At 38.7% G+C, this 11,888-nt stretch overlaps 2 protein-coding genes across 2 annotated transcripts; one reads left to right on the forward strand and one right to left on the reverse strand.

Moving 5' to 3' along the window:
- Positions 1 to 1,108: 1,108 nt before the first annotated feature.
- Positions 1,109 to 4,866, forward strand: LOC129104938 (TSC22 domain family protein 1-like). Its single transcript, XM_054615803.1, has 3 exons — positions 1,109 to 1,433; positions 1,785 to 1,836; positions 3,004 to 4,866. Exons 1-3 carry the CDS (start codon positions 1,303 to 1,305, stop codon positions 3,271 to 3,273), a joined length of 453 nt encoding a protein of 150 aa, XP_054471778.1. The 5' UTR covers positions 1,109 to 1,302; the 3' UTR covers positions 3,274 to 4,866.
- Positions 4,867 to 6,094: 1,228 nt separating this feature from the next.
- serp2 (stress-associated endoplasmic reticulum protein family member 2) lies at positions 6,095 to 9,548 on the reverse strand. Its single transcript, XM_054615906.1, has 3 exons — positions 9,465 to 9,548; positions 6,335 to 6,407; positions 6,095 to 6,221 (listed from the first exon to the last, which is right to left on the reverse strand). The coding sequence occupies exons 1-3, from the start codon at positions 9,546 to 9,548 to the stop codon at positions 6,181 to 6,183; spliced, it is 198 nt and encodes a 65-aa protein (XP_054471881.1). The 3' UTR covers positions 6,095 to 6,180.
- Between the last annotated feature and the right edge of the window lie 2,340 nt (positions 9,549 to 11,888).

The following is an 11,888-nucleotide window of genomic DNA, read 5'->3' on the forward strand; positions in this document are numbered from 1 at the left end:
AGTTTTGTGCTCAGTGAGACTTGAGTCTTTCTTGATGATGTGGCTCAGCCCCGCCGCTCTGCAGTGCTGTGTGAGGCCACATGGGGGCGTCCTACGAATAGACATTATAGCACCGCATGGATGTTCAGAGCTTTCTGGTTGAACACCTGCCCCAAGGTTGATTTCTGTCATATAATTATCCTCTGGATACAATGCTGCACTCACTATAGATGGTAGGGATCATGTTGATTGTTTTCTGCAATGTGTTGAAAATCAGATGTTGTGGGCAGTGCTTGTATACATTTTTTGAGTACCTATGTCCTAAGATAAGATAAGATAAGATAAGATAAGATAAGATAAGATAAGATAATCCTTTATTAGTCCTGCAGCGGGGAAATTTGCAGGCTTACAGCAGCATAGAGTAAAGTGCACACAAGAGACATAGTAGAAGAAAGACAAGATAAAAACTACTACTCTATTGATACCAAAACAGGGAAATACATTTTGCAGACAGGGACATTTTTTTTTATTAATGTTGTCATGAACAATACAACACATTCTAACATCTCTAAAAATGAGTTAAATGATGCAAAAAAAAAAGCACAAAAGCTTCCAAATGTTAGATTTTCACTCACCTTCTGGAAAACACAAGACATTGACAATACAACCAAATGATTTGCAGAGGAATTCCCTATAACTGTTACTAACAATATTGCATCTCTGATGTAAGCATAGCGTAAATATCTATTCATAATGCACAAATCCACATTTAAGGAGCTGCTTTAATGTGTATTTTTGCTGTAATTCAGCAGCCCAAACATCTCGCCCTCCCCCAGCCTTTCTTTCTTCTCTCCCCCCCTTCTCATCCGGTTCTCCCCGGTTCCATCCACCTCCCTCTCTCCTCTCTCCTCTCTCTATCTCCTCTCTCTGAATATTTTATGCAAAAACCACGTGTCAGCTGAGCGGCAGGTGGGGGCGTTCCCGAATATATTATGCAAATGAGCTCCCTCTCGACCAATCAGAGCCCGGCTCCCTCTGCGCGTCGCTGCATAAATCAACCCGACATGCTGCAGAGCTGTGTGTGTGTGTGTGTGTGTGTGTGTGTGTGTGTGTGTGTGTGTGTATGTATGTGTGTGTGTGTGTGTGTGTGTATAGACGAGATGAGCTGACCTTGGATCGCACTCGTGTCGGTGCCGTCGGTGCATGAGCTGCTTTCCCACGGACACATATTATATATATTATATTATATATATATATTATATTATAGTGTGTGGATGCGGCTCGGGGAGCTCTGTTTCTTTTTGAATGGTCGGGTCGTGAAACATGAGCAGCATGAATCCTCCGTGCTACTCCGTGGCCGTGGACCTAGGCGTCTGCCACATGAGACACTTCTCCATCTCCTTTCTGTCCTCGCTGCTGGACGCAGACAGCGGACACGTGAAGCTCGACAAAAGGTAAACACCTTTACTGTGTGTGTGTGTGTGTGTGTGTGTGTGTGTGTGTGTGTGTGTGAGTGTGAGTGTCAAGTAAACATCCACCTCTGGGACCAGGTGTCCTTATCCTGGATGCAACACCACCATCACCCTCAGAGGACACACTGACATGGACGAGGACACCAGACTTTGATTCTATTTTTTTTTTTTATTTTTTTTTTTTATTATTATATAGAAATTTCCAGAGGCTTCCTGTGACGACCCACCTTTTTCTAGAAAGAGAAAGAGAGAAAGAAAGAGGGCTGGCTCACTGCACAGACTGCACAGATTATACAGATTGTGTATTAATGTCTCTTTCTTTTCTTTGTGCAGCTCGTCAGGAGCCAGCGTTGTGGCCATAGACAACAAGATAGAACAAGCAATGGTGAGTTTTCTACTTGTTTGTGTCTTTGTGCAAAATGTTCCCCACTTAAATGACTTTTTATAAGAAAAACATTTAGAGATCACTCTGATGAAGAATCACTATCAAGTGTATTGCATTCTGTTACAGCCTTCTGCATAGTTTAATGATCATTCTTATATTCTATCTATTATATATATATATATATATTATATATATATATAATATATATATATATATATATATATAATATATATATATATATATATGAGGAGCAGGGACATTAGTGTGTTTTCATTTAAATATATGGAAATAGAACATTAACCTTTTATGAATATACATTTCATTTGTTGTCTTATCTTTTATTTTTTTTCTATTTAATTCCCAGCCCTTTCTTTTTATTCCCGGAAACCGAAACTGAACTTTTATTTTCTGTTTCACTCTCGTCTCTGTTGTTGTCGCTGCTGTCAGCTCTGTTGCTAGGCAAACTGGAAGGCTCTGCCTGTATATAAATATCTCGCCCTCTGATTGGCCCACACTTAAAAATGTGGGCCGGGCTAATGACGTGTCACCCTGGGAATATACTCTCTTAGGTTTTGTCTTTATCATCTTTTATTGTGATATAACTTATGAATGGTTTAGTGACATATTCTAGTTAACATGTCAGCAGTGCTCATCACTGTTATAATAAATACAATTTTCTTATAAATATCAGTTTCCAGCTGTATGACCTGATGACTAGTTGCAACACAATTTAATTTAATAAGTTTATTCCTAAATCCAAATGAACTGCTGTACATTGTGATAGGTTGCAAGGCCAGGTAGTGCCTGAGGAATAACACTCCCATAGCACTACAAATGGTTGTAAATATTTTATATCCACATCCGATAAGCCAAGGATGTAGTCTGTAGCCCAACATCTTTAAATGCTTAATGTTTTTTAAATGTATACATGTTTGATATACAGATTTCACTCATTGCAATACGTTTTATGTTTATTTTATTGTCATGTCAGTGCAGTTTCCCACCTTTTGTGGCCTAGACCCATATGGATTAGCTTGATAAAAAGTTGTTACCTGAGTTCAATTTATCCTGATGCCAGAATTACATTTGAGATACAAAGATTGTATCCTTCTTTTGAATCAGAGGTAATATTCCAGTCCTAAACCCAAATATCTCTGTCTGTCTCAGGACCTGGTGAAGAGTCACCTGATGTACGCCGTGCGTGAGGAGGTGGAGGTCCTGAAGGAGCAGATCAAGGAGCTGATCGACCGTAACTCGCAGCTGGAGCAGGAGAACACCCTGTTGAAGACCCTGGCCAGTCCTGAGCAGATGGCCCAGTTCCAGGCCCAGGTTCAGACCGGCTCCCCGCCCGCCGCTCCGACGGCCGCCACACCGGGACCCCCGAGCAGCGGCGCCCTCGCCCAGCTCACCTCGCACAGCTCTGGCCCATCAGCGTAGCCTGCTCTTCACATACAGACAGACAGACAGACTGACTGACTGATGGACAGCTTTTTTCAGCTCTGCTACTGCAGCAGAGCTAAACCTCGCCTTCTGCAGCAGGAGGTTCCGCTGTCAAGACAAGAATTTGCACATATTTATCTCTCAGAAGGATGCATCCGGCGGCGAGGAGCAGCGCGGCGGTGGAGGGCGACAATCTAGAGATGCTGTGTGGGAGGAATCGTTTCAGAGGAGGATTGAATCATCGAACATTTGCCAAATAACCCTTGGACATATCAACTAGAATGTCATACCAAGAAGAAACAAAACTGCTTATCAGTGGTGACAATATACATAGATATAGATTCAAAAGAAAAAAATCACTGTGCCTGTGTCTGGATTTTAAGTGATGTCGATTTTACTGAGGATGACGATGGAGGAGTAGGAGGAGGAGGAGGAGGAGGAGGAGGATTGTACTAGTTGTTACTTTTTTTTTTTTTTTTTTTTTTGCTGAATGATGTAAATAAGTGGTTCTCTCTCTCAAGGCTAAATCGTACAGTTACAGGCTTGGAGATTTGAGAGAGAGAGAGAGAGAGAGAAAAAAAAAAAAGCCTTTTCAGCGTGACAAATGAAGAATGTGAGCAATTATTATGACAAAGTCCCCATCTGGAATGGGGGAGTCAGGGTGGGGGGGGGGGTGGAGGGTGGTAAGGTATTTTGAACAACACATGGCAGCATTGATGACGTTACTTCAACTGTGGGTTGATGGGATGAACAAAAAAAGAAAACCGTGGTTTCCTATTGAGATGATGATGATGATGATGATGATGATGATTTTCAGTATTTCTCTTTCAAGCTCCTGATATTTTGCCCTCGACGAAGCTCATCATTGCTGTTTTTTTTTCTCAACCCTGCAGTGGCATGTCATTTAAAAACCTTATTTCACAGGGTTGAGACTTTGGGCTAAGCTGCATATTTTTTTTTTTTTTTTTTTTTCCTAAAAGTTTGACGGGCAGAAAGATGATGTATATTTCTGTATAGTGTAAGTACCATGTAAAATAGTGAGGAGAAGGAGAACAAAACAACAGAGGTTATCTTGGTCACACGGATCAGAAGCGGGTGAGCGAGGAAGGTGCTGGTCTTGCCCCCCCCCCCCCCAACCCCCCTCCCCCGCCTGTGTCGTCTATTTTTAATGCTGTATTTTTCAAGGCTGCGGATGGACAGGAGTTTAGGTTATTTAACTGACAACACACAGCCAACAATGTTGTCCATATCCCTCACTGCAACAATAACAATGACTGGACTGTAAAATCATTTTCACTTCTTTTCTTTCCGGAGTATTGCACCTTTTATGATTTTTTTTTTTTTTTTTTTTATTTGACAGTGAAGTACTTTTTGGATGAACAATATCTTAAAGCTCAACATTTAAAAAAACAAAACAAAAAAAAACGACTCTTGAGAAGTTTTTGTTTTTTCATTCTGTATATCGGTTGTATACTCGTGTTCTGTGCATGTTTCTGCAAAGACCGGATGAGATATTGTAACTTACATACCACAATTGCACTTGACAGCTGCACTTCAAAACTTTCAATAAACATGCTTAAGGAATAATAACCACCTGGTCAGCATCTCTTCTTTACAACTGAGCCTCCCAGGATTTACATACAGTTAGTCTCTATGACGATCCACATAGTGGCATGTAGCTGAAGTCCTCCCTCCTTCAGGGTGATATTAAATCAAGGTTAATGACCGTCTACTTTGTTGTTGAACCCTTTTGTTAGCGGAGAAGTAAACGTCACAGCCAAGTGATTATCTAGTCATTTCCATGGAGGTTTCTTAGTAATTTTGTACCACTTAAATTCAGACAATATTCCTTTTTTTTGGCATGATCCGTCAACAGGGCATACAATTCAACAAATATGAAGAATACGATTTCTAATAACTGATGGATGATACACGTTTGAATGGAAATGTTCTTTAAAGGGAATTCCTCCGGACTCTAACTTTTGTTTCTAGTTTTCCTCTAACCAAACTATATACCTCATAGTATTTCTCACGAGTGACAGTGATGCACATGCCTCAGGTGTTGTATAACACATTTAATCCCATCCTTAGTTGTTCTAGTCACTCATTTACAAGGAGTATAAAAGATATCCTGATGCTGCTACATATAGTAAAGCCATGTTGTAGTTTGAGCCGTTCATTGATGCTTCGGTAATGTTGCCGTAAAGTTATATTTCACCAGACTTTGCAAAAAACTGATAAAACACCCAACTTACCTTTTAGTAAAACAACTCCTACTTGAGTTGATGAGTTATTCATGACATCCAGGAAGTAAAGACCCCAAAAAGTGCCCGTACAGAACAAAATATGTGTTGTGTGTGTGTGTGTGTGTGTGTGTGTGTGTGTGTGTGTGTGTGCGTGCAATGATAAACAGCAAGTAAAACTGGGCGCTCCCTAAATTTCTGACATTTATTTGAAAAAAGATTCTTCTCACATAACACAGGCGACCACTTGAACAGACAGATATGGCACATTGTCAGCAGGAATCACTGGCTGCACACTCTCTCATCAACAGTCAAAACTCCTCACAAACACACACAAACACACACAAACACACACAAAGGTGCCAAGTGAGCGATGAGACACACATGTTCTCCAGCCGGCGTGGTTTTAGACTGTCCATAGAAAAGCTGTCGGTACCACAGACTGCAACACTGTAAACGCTGATCGAGGGCGGGGAAGAAGTCCCCGGGAGGAGACGGGTGGAGGTCTGAGGTCCGCTGGATCCGAAGCTTTGGCGTCAGTCTCCCGAGGCCTCTGGAAGGTGGGGGAGGGGGGTTGGTGGGTGGGTGTGTGCAGGTGTGGGCTAGCCAGGCTCAGTGAGGGCATGAGGGGGGGTACGGGAGTCCGGACGCTCCTTCTGCATCACATTCCCATACGGATGCTCTGGATGATCTGAAATATGGCTGAAGGCACAACCAGGATACAGAAAGTGTTTAACTTACTACCATATTATCATAATCAACCACATATAAACTACATTAGCTCACTATCAATGAAGTCAAAAACAGGTGCGTACCTGATCCACACACAACAAACACAAAGAGGGCGAGCAGCCAGGGACCCACAGGATACTTCTCCTCTTGTGGTCGCTAAGGGGAAGAAAAAAACACATATTTAAATATATATATATAACGTAAGAAGGGCTGAACATTAACTTTTAAAAGTTGTTGTTGACCCGGCATCAGGTTGGTTGCCAAAACTGACAATATGTTTGCCATTTTTAGTCAACTTTTATTGTGAGTAATTCATTTACTTTGCATTTCTAAGTCTGTTTAATAATAAAACTTGAAAAGCTTTATAAAATAATCCTTTATTAATCCCACAACTGGACAGTAGAGTGGATAGTGCAAACAAACAGATTAGAGACATAAGTAGAAAAACAACATCAAAACAAATATAATAAATAAGTAATCACACAGTAAAAGTATAATAAATAGGTAAAAAAAAACATCTGGTAATTATCTGGCACTTTACAGAATTTGAAGATTAAGGGTTATCAGCTAATGTTCCTACCCTTAATTTCTGGTTTGCAGCTTTTCCCTTAAAAATGAATCCAGCAAGTTAATAGTTGCTTGTTCAGCCATTACAGTATCTCCATTTCAAATTTTGTTTTTTAGGACCTTTGTGCTGATTCCCACCACAGATTCATTGGATCTTCAGCATTGAAGTCTAAACAAGCAGTTTTTAAATATCACTAATGCAACCAAACAATTATTTTGAACAACTGTTCCTAACTAAAGGCCTTTACAGTAATTAGTTGCCAACTTCTCAAACATTGCGTCAGTACATTAGCATTACTGCTACCACAGACATGTGACAGATGCTGCAGAGCGAAAATACTACAACTTGAACGTGGATAGATTTACAAAGAGTTTTTTTCTCATTTACACCACTGCTCAGTGTTGTTGTGGCTCCTGGTTTCTTGCTTGGTCACTCTTTCTCCTCAAAACCTGCCACCACTGATTATTATCTTGTTTGCGCCGTTGCTCACCAAACTGTCCACAATAACAACTCTGCGGTTGCCTGGAACAAAACCCAAATATCTAATTATACACTGAAACGTGCTGATTTAGCGGGGGTTTTTTTGTGGAAAAGATGAGTGGAACAGCATGAGTCGTCAGTCTAGACAGTCTAGATTTAGGGAGAACCTATCAGCTTCCCCCAGATGATGTCATCTGTTTGGACATTTAACGTGTTTGTCTGCTGTCTGTGAGGGAAGTTGTTAAAGTCAGTGATTATATCAATGATGCTCAGGAAGTGGAAAACAGAGCTGGGGCAGACTTAATATTTGACATTTAAGCTACTGTTAGAGCTATATTTAGTGACAGAGGACGGGGAGGATAAAAATAAATTGTCAAATTGTCAGACTGGGAGTTTTTAGTAAAAGGATGAGCCGACATATTCTCCATCAATACTCTTGAGTAAAAACCACAAGGTTAACTTCTGTTTATTTATGGTTAATTATGGTTTGTCTAAATAAACTGAATATAATATCCTTTATAATAACAAGAAGAAATGTGAGTGGAAAGAATAGAAAATAAGGATACTGTCTACAGAAAATAAACATTTCCTTTCTTTCTTCTGATGATGAAATATTATAGCAGAGATGTCGGGAGGAACAGTCTCTTACGGTCATGTATTAAGAATAGCAAGATGTCGTAATTTAAACGTGCAAACATTAATAACAGATTCAGAAAGAAGATGTCTCTTTTTCCTTGGAGAGATAAATGGAAAAAAATATGTATTCGCTCTGGCCCTTTTGATTGTATCACATAATCCGTCACAGACTTCCTTTCTTGACTCTGGAAACTATGCAGAATGGAGCTTTTGTTGAGTTTATTTGGCCAACTGCTCTTTCCAAGGTCAACAATGAACTCTCAATCTCAACTTTTAAGCCAACACGGAAGAGAGGTCCTTGAAGAGCTCAGATGAGTGGCAGATTACATATGATAACAAACAACTATACCATCAAAAGTGAGATTTTAAGTCGGTTTAACTGTAAGAAAATAGTGACAAATATCCGTCACATTTCCAGAAAAAACTATCCCGTTTCCAAGTATATAAAACAAATAGAACCAGCAAATCCAACCAGCTAATGTTTTGGAAAACTGGTTTGATAAATAAATGAAAAGATAATCTAAATAGTTGATCTCAACTGCACACTTGACTATTAGTTATAGTAAGACACATTTGAAATGCTTACTAATCACAATTACGCACCTGAAACAGTAGCTAATAAATCCATACTTTATGGACTAGACATATGCCTGGTTATAATATAGATAAAAAAAACTTGATAAATGAGTAGTTTGTCTACTACCTGTCCAAAAAATAGTAACAATTACCATCATAATTGTCAGCTCATGTTGTTCTGTACAAACATCAACAAGGTACTCAATGCTTTTTCAACAATATTTCATACCACATGTATATTCTTTTTGTATTCGTTATAGTATTGTGATTTTTTTTAATATTATATAGGTGGAGGCTTCAAATAAGCCCAGTGGGCTTTCTGCCTCTTCCTGCACTGTAATACTATCTATCAATGTTATGTTATATTTATATTTTTCAATTGTGCAAATAAAATAAACTACAAAAAAATGTTTTGCCATGGTATAAATATTTTTTTGACTTAAACTACAAAGTTTACACATTTGAAAGGGTTTTTGGGGCATTTTTTCCTTTAAAAAGAATCAATAAAACAATTCACTGGTTGATTTTTGATCGATTAATCGCCTGACCTGGGTACTTTTTTAAAAAGTGCTTCACACTACAATGTGGCATTTATTCAGCACTCCTAACCTTTAATAGAAAATAACCTGCACATCTTTTATTCTCACTATTTTTTACAAGTGACACTGCGGAGGGAGGCAACGAGCAGGGTGCATTAATTACATATTTAATTAAAACAGCTCGGTCATAATGATTACTGAATACATCACGGAGGACACATGTTTGATATGCAGGAGACACTTAAGGACCAACTTGGCACCATCACCATCATCAGCATCCCCAGCATCCCCAGCATCCCCATCACCATCCCCATCATCATCATCATCATCATCATGCTGTCTTCATACCGGAGTGAACGTCACCTATCTGGGCTAATGTCATGCTGGCAGCTCGGTGGTCGGTTATCGGCTCACCAGCGTCTTGGCCACGTTTCCTCTCTGCGTGATGTTCTTGCTGTGTTTCTCGTTGGCCATGCGGATCCTCTGTTTAGCCACCATCTTCCGGAACGATTCTAATAAACGGGATAAATTTGATATTTTTATTTTTTTTACTGAGGCTGCAGGCTGTCGACAGCACCCCCCCTGCATCAAGTTAGGAGACCTCTGACACAACATCACCACAAACCCGATTTTTCTTTTTCAAAATATGAGCATGGAGTAATAGAGGTGAAGAGTTGGCTTTTTTAAAAAGGGAGATTTTTATATTTTTTATAACTGCAACAATTGTTTTTGTCTTGGCCACATCATGTGATGTAGTTTTCTAAATCCTCAAAGCAAATGATGTGTGAAGTGTTTGTGGAAACGTTTACTCTGAAGGTGCTCACAGGATCTCACATGAGTCTTCTTGGTTCTCTTTACGTGTGTTCACTGTGATGTGTTTGACAAAGTAACCAACAGACAGTGAACAAAACTGTGACTGTTGTCTGAAGAAGTATTTAATCAATGTTTACAACAAGAAACAGACTAAGAGATGAGATGAGATGTCAGGAAGCTCATACAGATGTATTTAATTAAAATAAATAGGAAAAATAAAGGGAAACATTAAAATGATATATACATATGCTGTATAAATTAATTGTGCAAATATTTGCTCAATTTATATGTATATATATATGGCTTTTTCCAGAATATTGTAATGATACCAAATTGAGACTGAAGATAAAAATATTTTATGTTTTTTCTTTGATTGCTTCTCCTCTTAAGTTAATAAATCAATTCCACTGATTCTCTTTTTTTTCTTTGTGACTACATTTTGCATGGGATCTGAGCGATGCTTGACTGCTGAAAATGTTGACTGATTCATATTTGTGTCTCAGACTTATAGCTGATGCTGCCGTATTGTATTATAATCATATTTCTATTATACAGGCTAACAATCAGGAGTAAAAAAAAAACAAGACAAAGAAAAGACAAAAAACAACAAATACAGAAGGCTGTAGATAAGAGGTATAAGTAGTAATACTAGGCTACTAGAAATATAGACAAAGTACCACAGAAACAATACGTTGTAATTGAAATATACACAGAGTTGCAAGTTTATTAGGAACGCATATTTGTAGCTAAAACGACTACAGTCCTACTTCATAAAGGTAAAATGTTCAGCGACGCAAAACTACAGCCTCCACACCATTAAGTTAAATGAACACCTCTCTAAACCAGATTTAAAAACCTCTGAACATCATAAACTGGGCCGATGTATTTGACTGCATTGATCTGAGGTGGATGTACTACTGCCAACAGATTTATTTTTTTACAAACAGGGTGATACATTTGTTTTATCCTTCAGAGTTTACAAGAATATTGTTAAACATGAGACAGAATGATTACAGTTAATGAATTATCCCAACCAATATTTCCTGTAATTCAACACTACTCTGTACACACTTTTCATTCTAAAATAAAGTACCTTAAATTATATTATTATATTCCTTTATTGATCCCCATGGGGGAAATTCACATACTATTGCACAGCAATAAATACAGCAACTACACAGACAATAAATACACATACTATACAACTACACAGACAATAAATACACATACTATACAACTACACAGACAATAAATACACATACTATACAACTACACAGACAATAAATACACATACTATACAACTACACAGACACAGACAATAAATACACATACTATACAACTACACAGACAATAAATACACATACTATACAACTACACAGACAATAAATACACATACTATACAACTACACAGACAATAAATACACATACTATACAACTACACAGACACAGACAATAAATACACATACTATACAACTACACAGACACAGACAATAAATACACATACTATACAACAAAATAAAGATAGAACAGGAATATACCCTTTATTTATATAAATACATGGGTCCAATAACTGCATTCTTGCAAGATCTTTTTTAAAGGTCAGAGTGGGAAGCACTTTTTTCCCATATGTCTTGCATATAGTAGCCTAGTCTGGCCCATGTTATTGTAATAAATGCAAACAAAAAAGGACTAAAATGATTTCAAAACTCTAACGTCTAACGTGGTGAATAACCGTTCAGCTTCACTCGGTGCGATGTGCACATGTTTCTGAATCAGTTACAGCTGACTTACATCATTCGCTCCATCTGACAAGACGGGCTAGCTGGCTGCTCGGAGAGAAAGGAGGGCAACAGGGAGAGAGCAGGTGTTGCCTAGCAACTGCATCAAAGGGTTTTTGCTTGGGGAGGGACATGCAAAGTCCACCAATGTAGAGAAGAAGAGAAGCTCCCACTAGTCTACACAACGACTCGTAATTAAGAGTGGATTCACAGGTGAGGTACACTGCTGTGAGTACAAGGAGGAGGA

This window comes from Anoplopoma fimbria, chromosome 16 (genome assembly GCF_027596085.1).
Source record: "Anoplopoma fimbria isolate UVic2021 breed Golden Eagle Sablefish chromosome 16, Afim_UVic_2022, whole genome shotgun sequence".
Classification (NCBI taxonomy): domain Eukaryota; kingdom Metazoa; phylum Chordata; class Actinopteri; order Perciformes; family Anoplopomatidae; genus Anoplopoma; species Anoplopoma fimbria.

Coding starts and splice junctions, on each gene's coding strand:
- LOC129104938 (XM_054615803.1), top strand. CDS start 1,303: ATGAGCAGCATGAATCCTCCGTGCTACTCCGTGGCCGTGGACCTAGGC. Junction 1,434..1,784: donor CACGTGAAGCTCGACAAAAG/GTAAACACCTTT, acceptor TTCTTTGTGCAG/CTCGTCAGGAGCCAGCGTTG. Junction 1,837..3,003: donor ACAAGATAGAACAAGCAATG/GTGAGTTTTCTA, acceptor TGTCTGTCTCAG/GACCTGGTGAAGAGTCACCT.
- serp2 (XM_054615906.1), bottom strand. CDS start 9,548: ATGGTGGCTAAACAGAGGATCCGCATGGCCAACGAGAAACACAGCAAG. Junction 6,408..9,464: donor GAAACGTGGCCAAGACGCTG/GTGAGCCGATAA, acceptor TCTTCCCCTTAG/CGACCACAAGAGGAGAAGTA. Junction 6,222..6,334: donor GTTTGTTGTGTGTGGATCAG/GTACGCACCTGT, acceptor TTGTGCCTTCAG/CCATATTTCAGATCATCCAG.